This window comes from Cupressus sempervirens, chromosome 10 (assembly GCF_028749045.1).
Source record: "Cupressus sempervirens isolate cs-2001-9-10 chromosome 10, ASM2874904v1, whole genome shotgun sequence".
Lineage (NCBI taxonomy): Eukaryota > Viridiplantae > Streptophyta > Pinopsida > Cupressales > Cupressaceae > Cupressus > Cupressus sempervirens.
Window position 1 is genome coordinate 14059017 of NC_143127.1, and position 23816 is coordinate 14082832.

Genomic DNA, 23816 nt, shown 5'->3' on the forward strand with positions numbered 1-23816 from the left:
AGGTCCAAATCAATAAGGGCCAGGTCATTAATAAGATTCATGAGGTCCATTTTGCTATCAAGATCAATCTCCATACCACCTTTTTTCTCTTGGTTCTTAAGGGGGGCATTGAAATCCCCCATTAGGATCCCTTTAACCTGCATCCCTCCAAGAAGATTCCTTATTTGGTCCCAATACCGTGATCTACTTCTTTCAGAATTCGAAGCATAAATATTCAAAATTAACCAGCTGTCATCATCCTTGACATTAGAGAATTTACTCAAAATTATGTTATCACTAACATAAATAATGTCTCCTTTGAATTTGTTGGCATTCCAGAGAATAGCAAACCCACTAGAGGCTCCCTTAGAGCTAGAACCCACTATATTAAATTTTCCAACTTTCATGGTTTCCACTCTATCCTTGGTGATCTTAGTTTCTTGTATCAAAACAAAATCAGGTTTATGGTTTCTAATTAAGTTCCTAACTACATCCTGCTTATGTGGTCCATTTCCATTAGGTTCCATTCGCAATATTCTTGTTGGAGCAAACTTCCCAGATGGTCAATTGGATTCCATCCACAATATTTTTACATGCTTCATCTTTGACAGTACTAGCCTTTTTCCTTTCAAGTGTCTTTGGTTTTGCTCCTACATCTAGCTTACTTTTACTTCTAGTTGCTCCTGGTGAGACATGAGAAAGATCTCTAGTGTTTTTCATTTTCCTATTGGAAATCATTTTCCACCCTTCTTTATTAGGTCCCTCCTCCGGAGCACATTGATCACATATTTCTTCCATATTCTTAGCCATATGATCTTTATCCCCTATGATGATGTTACTTGATCCTCCCAATATAGCGCAGGGTTGGGCATCTTGTATAGACATCCTTGGGGTAACACTTTCCATGGAGTCTTCCTTGTTCTGATTTGCTCCTTTATGTGAGAGGTATTGCACAAAATTTAGGGCTGTTGACACATTCAGAAAGTCCTCTGATGGTGAGTTGGAGTACCCTCCTTGCGCCAGGTTAATAACCTCGTTCTACTTGTCTTGGGTATTCACCAATACCTCACTCACAGAATATCCTTATCTTTCTCCCTACTGTCTTTGGGAACCTCTACTGGTTCATTAAAGTCCATCCCGCGTTACTTGTTTTCCTTAATACTTGCTGGTTTATACTTCTTCTTCCATTCCTTTTTTTGGGCCTTTCTCGCCTTTTCCTTGGCAATGAAAGATAGACAGGATTTGGCAACATGTCTTGCCTTCTTGCAATGGAAACAAGCAAAATATAGACTTTCAAAATCCACCTTTTGAATGTGTTTTCCCAATTTAGAGTGGGTTTCAATGATTTCAGGCATATCTCTACGTTGTTCAACTCCAACGCAAATCCTAGCATAGGTTAGTCTTTTACGTGAAGTAGTAATAGGGTAGAAGTTCACCAAAAGAGCTAGCCACCCCTCTGAAGAAGTCCTCATACCAAAACTGCAGAGGGAGTTGTTAGAGTCTAACCCAGACTGGGGCTTGAACAAAAAATTAAAATTGTTCAGATCAAGTTGGGGAGACTACTTTTGAAGAACTAGGGTGGCTCTACCAATGATCCAAGGACCTCCGCAAAAGATTTTGGAGAAATCTTCACGACAGGCGAAAGAAAAGGAAAGAAAGGACATGGCTGAGATTTCCATACTTCCCTTGAGATCCCATTTCTTTTTGGCAAAAGATCTAACTACATCAATGTTAGGTTTGGGTCCAATGAACATACCCACTAGAGTCATGGCCATCAAAGCAGTATTCTGATCTACTAGCTCGTCTGGCACCATAATCACAACACTCCCTTTCTCCTTGTTGGAGATGACCTTAATATTTGGAAAACTTGATTTTCTGATTGGTTTGACTCTGAAAAGTTTTGCTGAGGGTTGTGTACACACTGGTTCATATCGTGGTCTAAGGGGATCCGTCTAACAGTTCTCTTTCTTGGGATTGAGAAGCATTGACTGGGGAATCTCCAACACACTTTTGTTTATATGCTTGTCCTCTTTCCCAGGGTCTCTCTGGAAACTCTGTTGGTCCCCATCCTTTTTGCTATCAGACTCTTGTCCAACAATCCCATCCGAATGGGCACTAACCTGCTCCGAGGCACCCACACAATTGCCTGAGTTTTTCTTGCTCTCCAAATTCAAAACTCCACCACCTAACGCTTCGATTCCCGCCTCCTCTCCAACTCTCGTTGCAATTAGAAGTATATGGTTGCATGATATAAAGTTATATTTGTTATTTATAGTGGATTTTGTGGTCCATTTAAAAATTTCAATTCGTTCTGAGTTGATTTGACCATAGTTTTTTATGTTTTATGAAAATAGCTTATTTCAAGGTTATTTTTCATGTTACTTTATTAAAACTATTGTTAAATATTAAATATAATTATATGAGACAACTTAAGTGCATAAGTGGGATTTTTATTTCATATTGCATATATCCACATGCAAATACTCCATTAAAATCTACTTTCAATAAATTCTAAGTCCCAACATCATTAAAAGTGTACTTTTTAAATGCGATTACATATGTTATTGCATTAAAAGTTCATTTTTAATATCAGTGGGTTTTTGAAATATGTTTGCATGTCATTTTAACATGTAGATGCAAATTTAAAGAGAGTTCTCCACTCACATCAAGCTAAAGATGTGATTTTGGACCCAAATGCACATGTATTTGATTGAAAATAACTTGTTTCCACTAAGCTTAATGAGAAGTGGCGATTTTGGGCCCTATTGCATGTTTTAGAAGTCCAAAATACAAGTCCACTGAAGGTGGCAATTTTTAAAGCTACTGCATGTGTTTTAAATACATGTTAAAGGCTTCAAATTCCCCTTCTTCAATGACGTAGACTCTTTCTCAAAGCAAGTGGCGATTCTCCATGAGAATACATGTATTTTGAAATGTGTGAAAGCCCCTAAAAAGTGCGTTTGACACTAACTAAAGCCTTGATTTTAAAAGTGGCGATTTTTAATAGAAATACATGTTTTAAAACATATGTTATTGACCTCTCATTATGCATTTTCTTCTATAAGATCATGAAGTGGCGATTTTCTTAGAGAATACATGAATTTGATTACATGTATTCGCTCTTATAAAACACGTCCATAAGGTTGAGTGACGATTTTGTAAGAAAATACATATATTTCTCAATATGCTATCATCCCAAGAAACACGCTTTGACTTAAAAATGTCATATTTCTTCTAGAACGCTATTTTTAGTGGGATTGCATTCATTTCATAACATGTTAATGCCTTCCTAAAGGCCGTTTGTAATTTGCGTTTTTTCCTTTCAAGGCTTGGGCAACGATTTTAAAAGCTTTCACATGTATTCTCAACACGTGCGTTTGGAAAAAAACAGCCCGTTTTGGGCATGATTTTCACTACATAGATGCTCCATTTTAAGGTGTTTTTGTATCAAATCTCATCAAAAGGCTTACTAAGGTAAGGGGTTTTAATTCCAAGCCTGTTTTTCATCATTTTGCAAGCTATTTTGATGCCCTAGGTGCCGTTTTTGTATGCCTTTGCATTTGGAGATACTAAGTCAAAATTTGTTCCACATTTTGGGCATTGCATTTCTCTAACCATATCCACATGTCCAAATTCGAGCCATGTTATGAGGATTTCAGAATCTATTAAATCTTGGCTTTGGACAAATCTAAAATCCGAAAATCTCTTGAATTCTTTTCAGATTTGCCCAAGATTTGGATGAGGATTTGTCTTTCTCATTTTTGGTGAAGTTGAGATAATTTTCCTTGGTTATTTTCTCTAAGGCATTTGTATATATTTGCTGAATGTTCTTGCAAGTCATTGTCATTTCCATTTTCATATTTGCATATTTTTGATTTTAAAGTTGTTCCTTCTATCTTCTGGCTTCTTATCCAAGTTGCATATGCAAGGTCTCATCTTACTTGCATATGCAGTCGGGTGTAAAGTCTCATTTTTTAAAAGAAAGATAAGCTTGCTTTTCCCTTACATGCAAATGCAAGTTAAAATCCCACCGTTACGCATAAAATTTCCCGTATGGCTGCCGTATGGTTGAAGTCTTTCCCACATGCTCGCCGGATAAAATTTCACATTTTGCACTTATTAAAACATGAGGTGCTCAATGTGTTATTCATTTTTCTCCTCACTTAAATCCAAGCTTGCTGGTTGCATATGTAATTCATTCTAAAACCCCCTTTTAGGCAATTTTACTCATAATTTAGCCACTTTGAGCTTGACCCATTTATTCATTATTTATCCTTATTCATTCCATCCATTTTCCCCATCCATATTTTGTCCAAAACCCGTCAAAATCTTGCTATGGATCCTTCACATGAAAACGTTCTCATTTTATGGGATTTTCATGTAACAATTGTGCAGGCGTACCATTTTGCAATGTCAAGAGAACCTACTCCAGCAAACGACAAAGACAAAAGAAGATGAAGTACCAATACGATCAGTATCATAACTCCATCCCTTCATCACAAGTACTGTGATGAAGTACGGGATACTGATATTTCTCATATGAATGTTGATGACTTCTTTGCAAGACTTGATGCTGCAGCTATTGAAGATATGGCGGTGGATCAAAGTAGAATCATATTCATTTTCTATCCACTTTTCCCTTGGCAGCACACGAACTAGAATTCATTCTTGCATGTGCAAGACACTTTGATGCAGCTTCATGAACCATCAAAGAACAAGATGACACTACTATCATTAGTCTTGATCTTGAGACTATTGGAGAGTGTGTTTCTTTGTGCTGAAACCTTGTCAGAAGGTTGAAGAGTTGATAGCCAGTTGGTTGATTGCAAGAGTGGGAAGCCCATTTGAAACTTCTTATTTGTGCTCTTTGCATCAATATCCCAGCATCGAGTTGGCAAGACTTGTAGGATTCCGATCTGCGGTTTTGGGAGCCAATAGGCCTTTGAAACTGAAATCTTAAACACCCTTGGAGTATACAATTGCAGAATCTTAATGTGTTTTACTTGCACAAAACAGCTTCTTTGGCCCTCTGAAATCTTATCTTATTTTTGGAGACATTGAATGTCTTTCATGAGCTTGCTAGGATATTTCTCAAATGTATAATATTAGGACTTTGCAGGACCAAAGTTTGTCAGCAAGCAAAGATTTAAGAGACATTCAAAGGAGACAAATTAAATGATGTGGTGCTTTTGAACTTAAAAAGGATAATAGTTCCAGAGTTGGAATTCTCTTGCAAAGCTCATTATCATGATGACATTAAGGAGACTAAATGTAGGAGATACTGAGGATAAGCTTATTGAAAATCTTCTATGGAAGACTTCAAAACTATTCAATCTGCAGGAAAAGCTCAATGAGATGATGGAAAGAGTCCTTTTTAATGCTGCAATAAACTTAATAAGTATTGGTGGGCTAAAATGGTTTATTTGGATCACCAAGTGAGCTTTTTTGGAATGCATGCATGAACTTAAGTTCAAAGGTCTTTTAATTGGAGAAGACAGACAAAGATAACAATTAAGTAGGGAAAAAGGTTTTTCCTATTTTTTAAAATTGCTCGGGATGATCAAACAAGAGTTGCAGCCTATTGTGATCTCAAATGGAGACCAGTTTGCTTCTCAGTTTGAAATGCATAGAAAACATATTCTCTAGTCTCAGAAACTCAGTGCTTATATGAATTATGAATTTCGTAATTAAGAGGAAATGAGACTTGATTGAGTCACTGAAATTGAGGCTGCCAACCATATTTGATGAAAGTAAGCATATAACAAGAGAAACTTGTTGAGGCGTGTTTTATGACCCACCAAGCAGTAGAACAAAATATTGAGGTATCTTATCCTCTCTTGAACAAAGTCTTGTGTATGCTATAAGATTGCGAGAAGAGCATACAATGACTCCAAGTTTCTTTCTATGTTAGGTCTTGACTTTGTATAAGCTTGGTGGTTGATGTGATTTGCTGATGATCACAAGGGGCCTTATGCATACTTGCTTAGATTCATTTCAAGTCATACTGGATATGGGAGCTATTGAAAGGTTTTGCAATGAAGTATCGTTTTTGGATTTTCACGAAATGTGCTGAGTGAAAGGGGAGAGGGTTTAGGAATTCTATTCTAATCCTAAGAGCAATGACAACAATAGATAGTACTTTGGTGAACTAATTGCTTAATTACCTAGCTCCACTTTGCCGAGTTATACTAAACTACATGTGAACTAGGGCAATCTTCAAGGGTTCTGCAATAGATTTTCATACCATCGCATACACCATCATAGAGAACAATGTATGTGAATGTTAGAAGTTGAACATTGCATTAATTGGGTTCAGACTAACTTTGCACAATTAGTTAGAATCACTAAAATGTCAAAAGTATGAACCAAAAAAATTCATTAAAACACCATCATTTTCTCCATTGCAATCACAATGCTTTGTTTAATAAACTTAATCTAAATGAAGGAATTAAGGGAATAAGGAAGCACTCAAACACATCAAGTATTCACCAAACTTCAATGAAAACTATATTGTCTTAGTAGCTCATAGCAACAATCTCAAAGTCCTCCCTATACAATTGAGAAGTGAGGCCTTCATATAGGTCCTCGATTACAGTTGGTGGCCTTGATGAAAATAATAATCAATGGCCCAGATCGTGCCACATCAACCCTAATTAGGGTTAGGGAAAAGAAAAGGAGTCTACATTAATGCAAGATAAAATCCACTACTGTAATGGATAATAAATGCCCACTATGCATGCTTGCTCAAGAAGAGGGGGGTGCAATAAATGGCCAGTTTGTACACACCTACTATGCATTAAGTGCGTCTATCCTCGATTCTGTTGCTTGAAGGCATAGAACCAATCCAACACTGTCTCCAATTCTTCTATGTTGATGCTTGGTGCCAATTCTTGCTTGAACTCCATAACTGCTACTGTTCTTTCAACCTTTCCTAAAGAAGATGGAGAAGTTTTCAAAATCATACCTCTCGAAAATAATTAGCTGAAAGATCTCTTCCAACTTGCCTTTCAAGTTGTCCACTGTTATTTCATCCTCTACCAATCTCTATGGCAATAAGAATGCAACTGTATTGGAAATCCCTTGCCTGATGTTGTCGTCTGTCTTTCTCCATCGAGCATATTCCTTGGTGAAGCTCTTAGACGTTTCCTTGGTTGTGATCACTACACTGTACCATTGAAGGAAGTCACATACATCCTCTTCATCGATTACTCCACTGTCGATCAATGCCTGCCTGGGGGTCTCCATCAGATTCTCTATATCGGAGATTACCTCATCTTGGTAAATGCACTCATCCTCCCACAATTCATCCATGCATTGGATCCTGGAGAGTATAACTAACACCCTACTATGGACTTGGACCAATTCTTCTACATGCTGAAGGCTTCTTCCTGAATTCTTTCCACCTAGACCATTGCACCCTAAGTAGCTCGCTTGATCCTGTCAATATCATCTATTGCTTCAGCTAAAACACCCGTTAGAGGGACAAAGGATGAACCGTCTTCTCTCATTGGACGAGGTAAGTTGTTTATGAATTGACACAGGGTCTTGATTTCTCTTTTATGTTTCCGATATCCCTCTTCTAACTTCTTCATCCTTCCTTTCAAAGTCTAAGTGAAATCATCAAAGTCTATCACTTGTTCACGGGAGGCATGACCAAGATTGCTTTCTGGGACATGGTACTCATCTAGAATGATTTGCTCTTTTGTCTTATTGATCATAGGAGTTGCAATTTGCAATATTCTACATATCAATTATTCCCTTACAACTTTCGTGAACCTTTTAGCTTTCCCCTTTTCCTTAGATTGGTTGACTCGATCCAAAATTTCTTGCAATTCAACTATCAGGTCAACCTCTTTATTTGACTTTTTTGAATCCGTTGCTTTAACCATTTTGGAAAGGTATACTCTGATCTCCCTAGATCACCAATTGTTCTTTCCCTTGGACTGCTCGAATGTTGATCTCCTCTTTGCCTCTTCGACTATTTGTTGTTGCTTCAGGAGTTACTACCTCTATGGTTGGGAACTCTGCCTTTATTGCAGGAGCTTCTTCCTTCTTTGGATTGGCTTTAGTTTCCATCATATATTGCTCCAAGATTGCAACAAGACTTTCCTCTATAGCCATATCTTGATCTTTACCTTTCCCTGGTGCAAATTTCTCATATGCATTTATACTTAATCTATCCTGTATTGGCCTTGTCAAATTTTGCTCTTGCTCAAATCTCCTTACACTTGTCGCCACTTCTTGTCTCTCAAAAGTTTCTATCTCTTGTACACTAGGAATGTGACTCAGTGAAGAGGAACATTTCTAGACTTCGGCTTCTGCTATTGAAGTTCTTGAATGTTTAGTCCACTCCTTGACTTCCTTTCTTGAGATACCTCTTTCCCTTTCCTGTGTTCTACACTTTCCGATGGAGTTTTCCTTTCTTCAGTACTTCCTTCGGATATTTGCCTTGGTCTCTCATCCTAAGTGGTTGATGGCCAATCAATCGATATGTGAATCCATTTTTTGGCACTGATAGTTTGTTGAGTTTACGATCAATCAACCACTTTGCAAAATCCAAAACTGGCTTACATATTAGGTTAAGATCTGTGACTTCTTTCTTTTGCCATTCGCATGGATAAATTGCCTTTTCCGAATTGAATCCCTTTTGCACTACATTTGGGTCTTTCTCCATTTGATCATGAACTTGGAATGTGGCATGTTCTAATCATATTCAGAGGCAATCTTGAATGCATTCTCTTTCTGATTTCATTCTCTTTGTAACATTTGCCCAAAAATCCTCAAGGTGAACTTTATGTTGGTATTTTGATCCCACTACTGACTTGATCTTGTTGTAGGGATTGAAATTAGACCTTTTCGGATAAAGTGATAGATGAAAAAGTGAAGTTTATCCAATGATCTCTCTGTTGCCTTTAGACACGGGCATATCTCAGTTTTTCCTTCTATGGAAATTGGGAAATGCAATCCCAACTTTTTTTTCCCTTTTTTGAATTGTGTCATAAATTGTAAGTAGTCGAATAAGCTCCAACAAGACCTTATCCGTTGAGTAGCTCGGAAGCTTGTATGTCTCCAAAGAAAAGCTCTCAACTCAGATGTATGAAAATGTAGGGAATTGAATGAACCAGACTTCATAATCTTCTACCAACTTCATTGATCCAATCGACAATCTCATATGTAACTCCTTTGTAGAGTCTTAATAATATGAATGGAAAAGACATCATTAAGTCTGACATAGTCATCCCTGGAATGCATATGCAACTGTGGGTAGCATTCATGAAATTCCAAATGTTGAGCTCCGCTCGTGATTGAGCCTTTGCATCTCACTCCATCATACTTCATCTTTCAAGGTAACATATAAATGACGTAGGAGCTCATATAAAATTTCATTTTGTGCTCCAAATTTATCGGTTGCTCATTCATAGTCATTGATGAGTCCAACCCAATCTATCCTACTAACTTCTCCAGTCACTTGCTCAATGAAGTACCACATCCAAGCTTCAAATTTTTAGCAATGGGGGATCCCAAAAATAAGATTGACCATTATGACCATGTTGCTATACTCTCGCTGCAAGTCAAGCAACGCCAATTTTCTTGGGTATCTTGGAATGGTAGACCTATTCTTTTTCAACCATTTCTTATTGATGACTTCCTTACAAAAATATGTCTCGATAGTGTAGACTCTGAGTGCCTGTTGCGTTTTTGCCACCATCCTTGGGGGTGAAGGAATTCCAAATGCTACGGATATGGATGTTGGAGAAAAGCCTGCAAGGATGTTTCCATTTGAATCCTTGATTGTTCTATCTTTGGGCTATAATGTTTTCCACATTCCACAATCAATTTTGGATGTTGAAAAGATGGAGGGAAACTGACTGCAGCAACAATTCCATTGTTCATGATCCTAGTGGCCAAATGCATCGGATTATGATTTCTGTATCCAAGCATTTTCCTGTTGAACTAATCCATATCGAGGCTGCGAAGTTTGTATCTCCAATTTGTGCCCATTTTGAAATGATCTTTAATTTGGGGTAGAGTCCTCTCTTTTAATTCTTTATTAGTTGTCCTCTAGTTTCACCTACTCCTCAAGGTTCTGCCATTTCTCCTCCTTGGAAAATAGAAAGCACTCATACATACGAGCATGCAAAAAGTAGAAAAAAGAAGAGTTAATTTCTCCAAACACAGAAGATTTAAGTAATTTGTTAGAATCTATCCATATTCCTCCAGAGTATTCACTTCTCAAGAAACATGCGCTTTTTCAACTTACTGAACGAAATTCCTTTTGTGAAATTCACAATCCTTTTCCAAATTCTCCCACAAGCTTTCCTAGAAGCCAAACTTTTTGTTCTCAATTTCCTCTTCAAATTTCTGTGTGAGAATGAAATAATTTCTTATACAAACCCTTTTCATTAAAACTACCATTATGATTACAGGTTAAATTTTGTCATCTACTTGGTTTCCAAGATTCCATTTTGGAAGGGCTTTTGTGCCACTTGTTGTTTTTCTTCCAGTTATTTGGAAATTTCCATTTTAATGGTTGTAACTTCATGAAGAAGTTATGTCTAATTTTGACTATATGAAAATTAATTAATTAAATATTAATGAAAATCAATATTTATTAATTTTTTTGATTTTATAACCATGAAATCCTTTTTTGCTTTTAATATTTAATTAACTCTAAATTACTAAGCAAACTTCATTATCACCTTATCCAAAAAGCCACCCTTTTATTTCGAAAATTATTAAAATATTGATTTAAAATTTAATTAAATCAATCAATTTTAATTCATCTTTCCTATCTTCCAAGAATTCTATATTCTTTTTTGATTTTCTGACATTGCACTTCTAGAATTTCACAATCTTTTGGATTTTCAAGATTTTCTCTATTGTTAGAATTTTTTCATAACTTCAGTTTTGGGAATTATAAAGTCTTTCGAATTTTTTGAACTTTTCTATTTTGGAGAGTTCTCATTTTTAATGCAATGTCCAAAATTTTAAAAAAAATCCAAATTTTCACTTTCTCAAGTTTTCAAACTTTTTTAATTTTTTGAGATTTTCAGGTTGTGAGAAGTTTCTTGAGATTTCTTGATATTAGGATTTTCGCATTTTTTCCTTTCTATGTATATAGAACCATATAAAATTGGGTCCCACCAATATTCATTTGCATTGGGTATGCACTTCAGCTTTGTTATGGAATACTTTCCCTTTGCATATTCACTAACCATATGAATGCCGCACTTGGCAAAGGGGATCGACAAGCTTTTTAGGGCGTTGTGGAGTTTGGCTGCCTTGGACGAATTCTATGACCAACATAAATAGGTGCTTGAGAAGAGGACTTTGGTAGGATTTTGAGGATGTTGTGGATTCTATCTACAGGAAACATTCCATGGCACCTTAAAAAAATGCTCTGATAAATGCATGGATGGAGTTTTAGGAGTGTCGTGGATTCTATCCATGGGAGACATTCCATGGCAATGTCTAATATGTGCTCGACAAAGGGGCTCGGGTGGGGATTTGACCTCGCGGATTTTGTTTAAAAAAGAAATCCATTACTGTGTTTTTTGCGCTCATAAGGTGAGCGAGAGCAAGGTTTTGGCTGAGTCGTAGATTTTATCCAAGGCAAATGAAATCCACAACCAACTTTTTTTGCGCTTGAGACAAAGTTGTGGGCGGGCTTTTATCTTTGTGGCATATAGTTTGAATTTTCCTTTTCCACAGGGAGTGTTTAACTGCACTTGGCGATGATTGGGCAAGACTCCATAGTGGACTGCAACCCTTCATTGGCTGTAATTCCATGCACTGGTGATGGCCCTAGTATTAGGTTTCATTCTTTCTTTAATGCTCATAATTTATTTCATTCTTCATCATCACTCTTAATGCTGAGGTCTTCACTAGGAGGCAATTGTATTGCATTCTAATCCACCTATGAAAAAAAATCGATGTTCAGTTGGTGAGCGGGGAGAAGCAGAGGCCTCTCCATAGTCTCTGCCATTCTCGAGCAACTCTATTGTATCCACCGAGAGAGACAAAAACAAAAGACAAAAGGGCCAAGTGGGATAAGAAGGATAGGGGTCTGATATAAATGGGTGGTGTTGTGACAATGGTCACAAGAAAACTAATTATGGAATGTAACATGCTCAATTTTCCAAACTTATTTTAATGGATTAATATAACAAAATAACACTTCCTTTTACATTCACAAGAAGGGCAGTGATAACAACCATAGTATCATTAACACATGAAATACCGTTTCATCTCAATTTATATATTCAAGAAAAAAAGAATAACATATTTAACTGATTCTTAACCCAATGAAAGAGAAACTAACTTAACTGTAATAACCATCTACAATACATAAATTAAAATGCAAAGAATATTAAAGTAAAATACCCGAAATGTAGTTATCTTGCACGTAGATCTTATCCTTGAGTTGTGCAAGCCTTGGCATTTGGAAGAGAGAAGAAGCATTGCCAAGGGCTTAACCTCCCAATTGCAAACCCTTAAATATCCCCACACAATCTTTACTGAGAAAAGGCCCTCCCTACCTCGGGAATAGGCTTGGGACACCATCTAGCCACTGAGCATCTTGGTGTTAAGTGTCAGTTAAACAACCAGCTAGGCTTTGGATACCTTCCATGCACCTATCTGCCAACTGCTAGCAACCCTGACCTCTAGTGATCACAGCAGCAAGCATGCCACTAACCTACCTTGGATATGTCTGGGCACTATGCACTCGATCACCCACCACTCGACTTGACAGCAAGACCTATAAAATGGAGTACCATGAGCTGACTCAGTTTAGAACACCTTTTATTACTTGCTTATTTGATATTGATTGTTCTTTCTCTTATCATGTAGGGACAACCCGTGGTTCAATGGATATTGTTTCATACCCTTCATCTCAACCATGCTGGTCTTCCTTGATGAATTTCTAGGGTGATTGTATAAGCATTATATAATCACAACCATTGCATTCCACCCGACCTGGGCCCATGGCATTAAAAGAGATTTATAATTCTTGCAATTTATTCTTGACTTCATTAGGGTGTTGTCTCTTATCTTGAGTGTATGGTAGAAACCTCTATATAAGCTTGCACTTTCGGATATTACTTCAGTTAAATATAATTCCAAAAAGAAACTGTATATATGCAGAGTGCCACAGTTTTGCTTGATTTGGAGCATATTTATAATTCTTATACAAATGGAAAACATTAGATCATTTCAGATCAAGGCTCTATCAATGTTAATGTTGCCTTCTAATACCAGGCTAAAATTGCGAGCCTCATTATATCAAATTTAAAGAGCATAATTAAGCAGAAATATTTTAATGACGTGATTCAATATTTAAAGTGGAAGAACTATCCATGGCAATATGGTAATAGCAGCTAGTATGTGACTGCAAGAAAAATGTGAAGGATTCATAGAGAATATGTGAAGCAAAGTGTCAAAATAAACAATGCAGGCCATAAGAGATGGTAATAGATTTGCCGATGATGCGTGTTGCTCAATATGAACCATCACACAAACATATCTTTGCCTTCTTGGCTGCATGCTCAATTATGAGCAAGAAGTGTGAAGGTGGTAGGGAGTTGCAAACAAAAGTCATTGGCACATATGTGGCGATTTTATTAAAATAGGCACTGAATATTTTAAGGCCTGATGAAATAGTATAGAAATATGGCTGTTCAAGATAAAATAATGAAACTATTGCCAAGGAGTAATAACTCTTACTAATGTCTCAATAAAAAAGGATTATACTATACCTACCTATGCTTGTGTATGTATGTACACACATATATACATATGCGTGTTATTCCAACAATGTATCAAGGTATACATCATAAATTAAGTGGGCATATACTTACATCTCATTTGAAATGACACATACATACATATATTTGTATATACATATGCAAGCATATGTAGATACTATGGTATTGTTATATTAAGACATGACAAATGTCAAAGGAAGCTTTGAGATCATCCAGTTTATAAGGCAACATATTAGATCTTAGTTTTTTTTAATTTAATGCTTAGTGATCTTTTCTTTAGTAATACATATTGTCCGGGTAGCTCATGGTAATCCATAGTATACTCTTGCTTGCCTAGCTGTTTATCCGTTAGCCTTGGTGGTTCGTATTCATACTTGCCGACCCATAGACAGATTGGTGACCCTTACCCAATTCCGTCCCTGGCAATGCTTTCCCCCTTCAACGTGCTCTTGCAAAAGAGAATTTTCCATGATAATAACATATTCCTCAATATAAATCAAAGTTACTATAAAAAGTTATCATTTTTATAAAATATTGTAATGAGTAACCATCATTTCACTTGCCATGGATTTATAATGAGTAACCAACTTTTCAAGATAGCAAATAATCATTATAATATCATAAACGATTAACTAACATGTCATCTTCATCTGAAATTATAAAGAATAACCATATTTACATTTCACATGATCATATTGTTTGACTAATTTTTCTAGTCAACTAACTTCACATGAAATCTCAATAGCTTAAGAACATTTTTAAATTACGCAAAATTTGGGATGTAATATGGAAAGCTTCTGAAAAAATAAGGAAGAGAATTAATAGAAGAATGGTCAAACCATTCTTTTTAGCTGAAAACAATGGGATGAGTTGAATGTTTTAGGTAAAGAGAGAATATCCTTGCTCCAAGTGATAATTGCGCAAACTCCATTTTGTAGTGGTGATGTCTACATCAAATTCTGTATTACAATTTTCTCCATTTGATATTGACTTTGTGTGGATCGAGCAATGAAGGCCATAGGGCCAAAATGGGAAGGGAACTTATAGATTGAGCCCCATTTGTGGTGAGCTATTAATTATTTGGTATTTGGGCTCATTTACTATATCAAATAACTTATTATTTTGTGAGGGATGGCAGTCTTGTTTGAATTGCAGTTTGCTTCAGTTACACTTGTTATATGCAAATTTCCATTTCACAAGGTGTTGTTGGAAGGTCTTTAGCTCATTTCTTTTGCATCTTTTCCATTGCTTTCTATAAGGCTGAGACATTCAAGGCCACTACATATAGAAAGCTATTTGAGCTTGGTTGCTATACAAGCAAAACATCCTTTTCAGCAACCTTTCTCAACCATCCATATTGGCAGCATTTAATGGTGATGGTGGTTATTTGGGGCAAGTTTAGATGCAGGCATATTAAAAGCTCTGCAAAACTTTCAAAAAGAAAAATTTAACCATTGATCACTTCTTTCATCAGCAATCTAGATTTCTCTTTCCTTTGAGCATTTACACGAAGGCTTAGGTTAAGGCTCGGAAAAGCTTTCGATCAATTCAGCATTGAATCTTGACTATCCATTCTTTGCGGCATTAGTACCAATACTTCAACAATTATGAAAGAAGTATTGCAATTTTTTTCCTATTGGTCATTTATAATTATTTTCTTTAGCTCTTATCTAGATTGTTTATATGGAGCTCTAAGCAATAGGTACTATTCAAGATTTATTTACCCACTAATAAATTTTTAAAAAGTCTTAAAAAGATGGCTAAAGCTTTATCTAACAATGTTAAAAGAGATTTTTCCTAGATATGGCTAATGTGAAAGAGAAACTTGGTGAAAATAAGTGGTTTCCTTTCCTTCCGCATCATAATCAGATCAGTATTAATGAGTGTAATGTGTACTTTTTGAAATGGGATTTAATAATAAATTAAAATTTAAAATAAAATAAAATATAATTTTAATTCTAAATAAGTTTAATGAATGGTCAAAAGGCACGAAATAATAGAGTTGTGACTATTGAAGGATCAAAGGTATAAATGGAAGAAAGGAATCAACCAATCAAGGAATCAATTTATTCACAGAAAGCAGCAACGAAGGGCGGTGACTCATTCTTAGGGAAAGTTGGTCACTATATAAGATAAGATAATATAAATTTATTAATGTCTAACAAATGACCAACAAGAGGGCCTAAGAGATTTCTGAAAATAGAGCAACAATCCAACATATAGCGGGAGCACCAATTGGTGCCCGATGAAAGACAAAGATCCAAACTAAGAGGAAATCCCCAAGCCGGGAAGAACAACCCTACAAACTAGCTGCCCTGGTCCACCTAGAAAAATTCCATAATCGAAGGATTTGCCATAGGACAAGAAATCCCAAGATGCCTGCGAAGACCTCTGGAAATCCTAGAAGAAGAAAGAAGCCATTGCTGAGTGTGCGCTCGCTTGTGCCCCGAGTAGAGGGTACAAGTGTGTAGTAAGAGGTGATGAGCTTGTCGGAATGTGACCTCGGGGGGGGAATCCGTGAAGGATGAGGTCCTTGAGTCTCTATGTACATCAAGATAAAGTGAAAGACATCTTTGATCTATATATGTGAAGGGGGTTGGGAGAGACTGGACCGCTCTGAATAAGCAGTAGAATCTCCCTTTGATCACCTAGTAAATGGGGCAATGAAAAATGAAGTGAGTTTTCGTCTTGGCCTCCCCTAGATCACAAAGTTGGCAAATCTTGTTCTCTCTAGCCAAATGGTGGTCAGTCTGGATGCGGAATTGATTGGAGCCCACTTTGAAAGAATTGAGAGAGACAAGAAGAGCATGTGACTGACCACGAGAGAGGTATGAGGGACACACAATGATCAAGTCTATAACTCAAGGAAATGCTCTACATAGAAAACCATCTTAGGATGGAGCCCCCCATGGGGACAAGCCCAAGTAGTATGAATATATTGTCTATTGTTATCTATCCTGACATGCATGTTTAGCTCTTGTTGAGATGGAAAAAGATGAGGTGAGGCATCCAAGGAGTATTGGATGGGGGGAGGCGATCAATGTTGATCCCAATGGATCCCAAAAGAGATGAGGCTTGAGCGAACCAACAATGGGCATAACCAATGGGGTCTGAGCATGTAATAACCTCCAAGTAGGTCGGGTAAGAATATCTTTGAGTCCCCTCCAAGTAGTCTGAGAAGCCCTGCAGATGATGTAAGAACCAAACCAAATAAAAAATAGTGCCAAGTTTGAAAGGATGGGCCCTAAACTTGGCCATAACAATATTGTGCAGAGTAGACTGTTTGCATCTGATAATCTAACTAAGAAACACAGTTTGGTACCAATCCAACTTAAGTAAAGATGACTCGTAAACTACGAAACCATGAAGCACAGTTGGTCTAATCTAAGTATCCAAAAAAGTCTACTTGGATTTTTTGAATCTTGGAAACGATGTTTGAATTGTCTCTCAACAAGGGCTAGAGAGACATAGCCCTTGTTGATGCGAGGCTGAACCACCGGTCTCAAACTAAAGTGAGGCCCTAAGAACCTAACCCCCATATAAGTGTAAGAGGAAGCAATCTCAATCAACTCCCCTTCAAAAAGAAAGCGGGGGTGAGAGGTCTTGAAGCAATTGAAGACTATTGCCCTAGTCTTACTTAGGTTCACTGTTAGCTGTCACAGGTTGTAGAAAGAAGCAAGGCCGTCAAGGAGTCTTTGGAGCCCCTTAGAAAAGGAGGCCACGAGGACCACAACATCAACAAAGAGTAGGATAGAGATCAACATGTGGTGTAGGTAACAACCATCCTTGGGTAGGGAGTGTGCTTGTAGGAACCCCTCTAACTCATCAATGTAGAGATTGAACAAAGCGAGAGACAAAGGACGGCCTTGCTTCACCCCAATAGTACTATGGATGAAGCTTGACAATCCATGAGGGGTTCTTATGCAACCGACGACATACTCAAAGTGTCATGATGGCACCCAAGAGAGTCTTGAAGCTTGACAACCCATGAGGGGTTCTTATGCAACCGACGACATACTCAAAGTGTCATGATGGCACCCAAGAGAGTCGTTGAGTCTCTGAAATACTGGGGACCAAATCAAACGCCTTGCAGAAATCTACGAAGCAACAGTAGACCTTCAAGGAGTGATGGCATAATTTCTTGATAGTAGCTCTAAAACTCAAAATGTGGTCCATGGTTTGAAAATCTGGACAAGAGCCCATCCGCCCCCTAGCCTGAGCATGTCGCCGATCAAGCTCATGGAAAAGGATGTCATATAAAACTGTGGCATACAGTTTAGAGAAAGTGTGTCCCACCTTGATGATCCTATATTTGTTGGGATTTGACATAGGCCCAGCCTTGTGAATCAGTTGAATAATATGATTGGACCAAGTGTGTGTGGGCGTAGGGGGGGGGGGAACCTGTGCAAACAACCCTGTTAACTAGATCCATGAGAAATGGGCCCAAAACCATGACATAAAGAAATGGATACAGTTCGTGGACAACCAATGAAGCAATCAATCAGCAAAGATCAATCAAGTGATCAGCAATCAATCAATCAAGCAAACAATCTTGAATTTGAGGAAGCGACTTTCAAATATGTAGGAAAAAACCCCTTCAAAGTTCATATGATATTTGAGGAGGAATACTCAAATCTTGATCAATGAGGGTGAAAACCCTCCAAGGTGAACTAAGAGTTCTAAGGACAAAAACCCTTCAATACTCCCCTTGATTTTGTCACTACTGACTAAGGAACAAAAGCCATTGCTTCAGCAGATTTGAAAGCATTTCCAAAGAATTTCAATACACGGTTTATTTTCAGAATTATGTCATGATATTGTACTGAATATTATTATAAGTTTACAGTTTTGACAAAGCCATGATCATGAAAGCACATTCATGGCTGTAAATTTGAAGGAAGATTGCAGCAGAAAAAAACAAGATAAGTCCTTTTATTCTCTGTTTTTATGAATCTTAAATCCATAAAATTGCATTTGGAGTCACTTTTTATCGATGTAGGATTCTTCTACACTATCTTATTGTATTAATTTTTAGAAGACTGAGAATTTTTTTTGGCGTTTCACAACAAAGTATGAATTTTATTGCGTTGATCTCTTGACATTGCCACACAAGATTTATTTTAGAGTTTGTGAGCTACAAATCTTTCTGTATCTTTTCCTGGATGTATAACTGCTTAATGCCTCACCAGATGATTTTAACATTGCTACCTGAATGAAGGGTCTCAAGGTGACAGTGTAGAACACTCCCTTGAAGGAATTGTTTGCATTTATTTCATTTGCAATTTATGGCATCATAGTTACCAAATCTAGTTTGATCAGGACTTTTTGGCCGGTCAGATTTAATTATAGCAGATTTCCAAAATCCATAAAATGTTTCTGTTATACTTCTGGGTGTGTGCATATTTTTGGTCAGATATGTGTGATTCAGTCCCACTTGAGCTACACATCTTTCTGAATCTGCTTCTGGATGTATAACTGCTTTATGTCTCACCAGATGGCTTTAACATTGCCACCTGAATGAAGGGCCTTATGGTGACAATCTAGAACATTAATATATGGCATCGTAGTTTGATTAGGACTTTTCAGGTGGTCAGATTTGTCTGATTCAGTCTGCTTGAGCTACACATCTTTCTGCATCTGCCCCTAGATGTGTACCTACTTTATGTCTCACCGGATGATTTTAGCATTGCTACCTGAATGATGGGCCTCAAGATAACAGTGTAGCACACTCCTTTGAAGGCATTGTTTGCATTTATTTCATTTGTGATTAATGGCATCATAATTACCAAATCTAGTTTGATCAGGACGTTTTGGCTGGTCAGATTCGTGACACAGGCCACTTGAGGTACACATCTTTCTACATCTGCCCCTGGATGTATAACTTCTTAATGTCTTACCAGATGATTCTAACATTGTCACCTGAATTAAGGGCCTCAAGGTGACAGTGTAGAACATTCCTTTGAAGGGAGCAATTAAGTAATTTTAACCAAAAACATCTCAAAAGTGAAGCAAGTACAATCTCTAAACATTCTGAAGTACACTAAACATTTTTTTTGTCTGTCTCTTCATTGGTGTCACTTTTCATTGTTGAGACTTTTCACTTTCAGTTGCTTAATTATACTCCTTTTTGAATGATTTTGATAGGCTTGATCATTTCATATCTGGTACAATCTCAAGTTCCATATTATTTTGGGATTGTACATGGGATGCATGGGCAATCTCCTCTGGCTGAGCCATGTACTCTTGCTAGCATTTGTATCTTAGTATTTAAAGACATTTCAGGTGCATAGCCTATGATTATATCTTTGATTCTTTTCCATAAGGCTGCCGTGTCTTGAATGGTTTGTTATATCCATCTTGATATTAAATACCAGCTAAAGCATAATGAAGAGAGAAATTGAATCCCTTTGCTGTCACCTTATGTTAGCTCAGATGTTCTACATACCTTCCATCTTGCAAGTTGTATCTGCTATTGATCATGAACCATGAATGTGATGACCAATGCAGTACTGCATAGCCCTGGGAATTCAAATATGCTATTCTGAGTACTTTCTCATTGTCATGTTTCCCGTTATTGGCTATTTTCATATATTAATACTTTATATTTTGATTGCAGGCAGTAAATCAGCGCTCTTTCCAACTTCTTCAAGAATACTTGAATGCTGCAAAAGGATTTAGCAGTCCTGAACAACATTTTTATCATTTTGTGTTTTATCTCCATGGTGACACTCCAAATGAAAAACTTGAGAAAGTTGAGGTTTCACTACCACGTCCACAGGTTCGGTATCTTTCCCCAAACAGGGCAACAATTCTGCCTGCCACACGCGCAGCTCTTGGAAACCTTCTATTTGCCTGTGGTTTGTCAAAAAATGTTAAAGGTGGTTTGCTTGATGAGGAAGGTCTAAGAATCTCTGATCTGTTGCAGCAGGCATCAGAAATACAAAGGCATAATGAAACTTCTCTTTTGGGCATGGAGCAGAAGTTGGTGGTTGTGAAAAATGCAATGTGCATAGGACGTGGAGTTAGGGTTTCATTTTGCTCAGCACTGGCAGGCTTAACTCTAGAGAAAAAACTAGCATTGTTGCATACATTAGGTAAAGCCTTTGATTTATGCAAAGAGATAAAATTGCTAGGACATTCAGTTTTGATTGGTGACCGATATGGAGTTGATAATCTTGGGAATCTCTGGTTAAATCATGAAGATGCTGAAGAGAAGTGGTCTGCATTTTTGTCAGCTGCTGACCTTGTGACAGCCTTGAAATATAAGAGGGAAGCAACATTAAGACGTGCTTTGGAGCTAAAAGTGGCTAAGTTGATGGAGATAGAAATGATATTTACGCATGACTCCTTGTCAATTCACCCACATTACTCACGGTTCCTCAATGGGATTTCTGAGAGTGCCTTACAACATGGAGCTGTGGGTGGGGGCAAATTTTATGAGCTACCTGTTAAAGTCACAGGCAGTCCAAATGAACTTGAATATTTTGAAGGAGAAAAAATATGCAATATGGCAGATTTTGAAGTAGATGATACCATGGGATTTGTAGCAGTTCCAGTTTGGGAGAACTTGACAAATATATATTGTTTTATAGAGAAACATGGAGAGAAAGCACTGGAATTCAGGCAGAGATTCAAGCAATTAGAAAAACACCTGGAAGAGATGAAGACAAAAACAAGGAAGTTGCTTAAACTGAGACATCTTACTTTTGACAATGGTCTGCCTAGGGATAAATGTCTATCAGCATGCAACAGGCTGTCAAGAAGTGCACAGGAACTCACTCAGTACACTGAAGGGCTTTCAATATGTTTATCACATGAGAATCAACTTCCAGAGCCTGGTTCCAAACGTCCATTGTATCTAAAATGGGATTTTAGCATTTCTGAGCTTTAACAAACAAAGGGAGCAGTAATTTAATCAAGGCTTTCAGTGTTTAATCATATACTTTTATTCTTTGTTTATTTCTTCTTGCTAGAAATGTACAGTTGTGTAGCCATTGCCATGCAAATATGTAAAAGCATGCAATATTGCTTATTTATTAACATGTACTATACAAAAATTAATTGGTAATAAGAAATGTGGTTGACTAGACTACATTTTCCAAGTTGAAGGTAAAGTTCTGATGTTGCAACTTAATGCATGTGGAACATGTAAAAAAATGCTCTGTAGTGGCTAGTCCCCGTCATTGCAACATGGTAAAGTGTCAAAAGGAAGGTGATTATGCTTCACCTTTGACAGTGTTTTTGTATCCTTTCAAACCCATAACCAGACATGACATCTTACTCTTATTATGTACAGGAACAAATAAAACAAAATTGTTTCCAGATACATAAGCTTCTCTCTATTGTTGTGTCAACTGTTATGTTTTCTTGTTTCATTCATTCAGGAATCAGTTCTGCACTTTTATTTTTAGAATTGTTATTATGACTTGCTTCCTCTATAGATGTAGACATTTCACAACGATGAACTTTGAATGATGCCAGATTTTGGATAGTGTTTAGGCTTAGCTGTGACCTCTTTGTGTGTTGCTTGCTGTCTAATTGGCTTACCTTAGACCAGTTCTACTTTTCTCCCATTTCCGCTATGTTGGCCATTCATATGTAGAATGTGAAGTCATGACTGTGTGTAAATTTCATACTTTGTCTTTAATCAATATAGATGGTCTTCCTCATTTGGGAGAGAACGTGGTGATGGATCCCAATCATGAAGAAATGGTTCAAGCCCAGACTGGTTTGCATGGGAGATGACTTCACCTGATTGCATAGGCACTTTAATCATCAATTTCCTTTGGGGAATTAATCACGACCATGAACATTGATTCACTTCACATACATGAATGTTGCCAATGGAAATACAAATTCATTGCTTTCATTAACTATGACCAAGCAAAGATACTCTCGCCAAAATCTCTTTTTGTTTTCCTTTTTAAAATGAATGAGTGCCTTTGTCCAACAGCGCCATTCTGCCAAAAGTGGACTTGGTTTTCAGTTACAATTGACTTAACTATCATTCTCAATTGTATTGTAGAGAGTTGAGCTTTTGATGATGAGAATGCATATTCCACGACCACATCTCTCGCCCTGTTTGGTGATGAGCATTAGTTCAATGCCAAAACTATTGACCTTGAATATGCGAGCCATGCGCCCTTTAGAGTTAAATTCTTTGATTAATCATCGATCACATTCACACATGCCTTTCATTACCACGACTTTTCAGGCTATCTTGACGTGTATCTCCTCGGGCATGTGACATTGCCAAACACCTAGTAAGCATTCTGTCAAACAGTTTGCATGAATTCCTTTCAATGCTTTATGTCTATGCCTGTGCTACTAACATCATGGATGAATCATCGAGGGATTAGAGGTTCAGGCTCTCAGACTATCCAAGCCTAGAGTTAGTCAAATATGCCCATGACACGACCTCTACATCGTCAATATTTGCACAAAGGTGATGGGTGATAGTATCATTTTGTCCAATGATTCATGGACATGTTCAATGTATCCATGGCCCTTATCTTGCTCATAATTTCTCTTCAACCCATGATATCATCAGGGTTTCATCATGATCACTTTGGAGACTAATTTGCATGGATGTTCGCAAATCCAAAAGGGACACATGTAGTGTTGGCTTTTCAAAATCTCTATCTTTTGAGATGAATGATGTCCTTGGACGGTCATTCTATCACATTGGCTGCATGTATGCCGTGAATCACACCTATTGCAATGGACCCAAAACTAACTGTATAAAGTAGATGAATGACATTTCTCTTATGAAGCAATTCAATTGGACTTCTCCAATTATCATTTTAGTTACAAGGAATTGTAGTTTGATTAAGCAAAACTATGGATCTCAGGGTATCCAAGAAGACTGATATCATGTGATTGGGTTCATGGAATGCAATTTGTTTCTTCACAGTTTTATATATTTCTCATCCTAGAATATTGATAGACTCTTCAAGACTTCAAATGGAATGTCTCCACTATTTGTGTACCTCTCATTATGAATCCACCTATGCAAGACTACTGAACTTAGAACCATAATATTTGGCACCTTCCCATTAACCTTGGATGATG

The 23816-nt window shown here is 37.3% G+C and overlaps 1 protein-coding gene across 1 annotated transcript in view; it reads left to right on the plus strand.

Moving 5' to 3' along the window:
- LOC149532323 (uncharacterized) overlaps positions 1–21859 on the plus strand; it is a 56372-nt gene extending 34513 nt beyond the window's left edge. Inside the window, exon 2 of the mRNA XM_089804949.1 lies at positions 20362–21859. Within this exon, the coding sequence (XP_089661075.1) occupies positions 20362–21636 (1275 nt within the window). The 3' untranslated portion in view covers positions 21637–21859. The remainder of the gene's footprint in view (positions 1–20361) is intronic.
- Positions 21860–23816: the final 1957 nt, after the last annotated feature.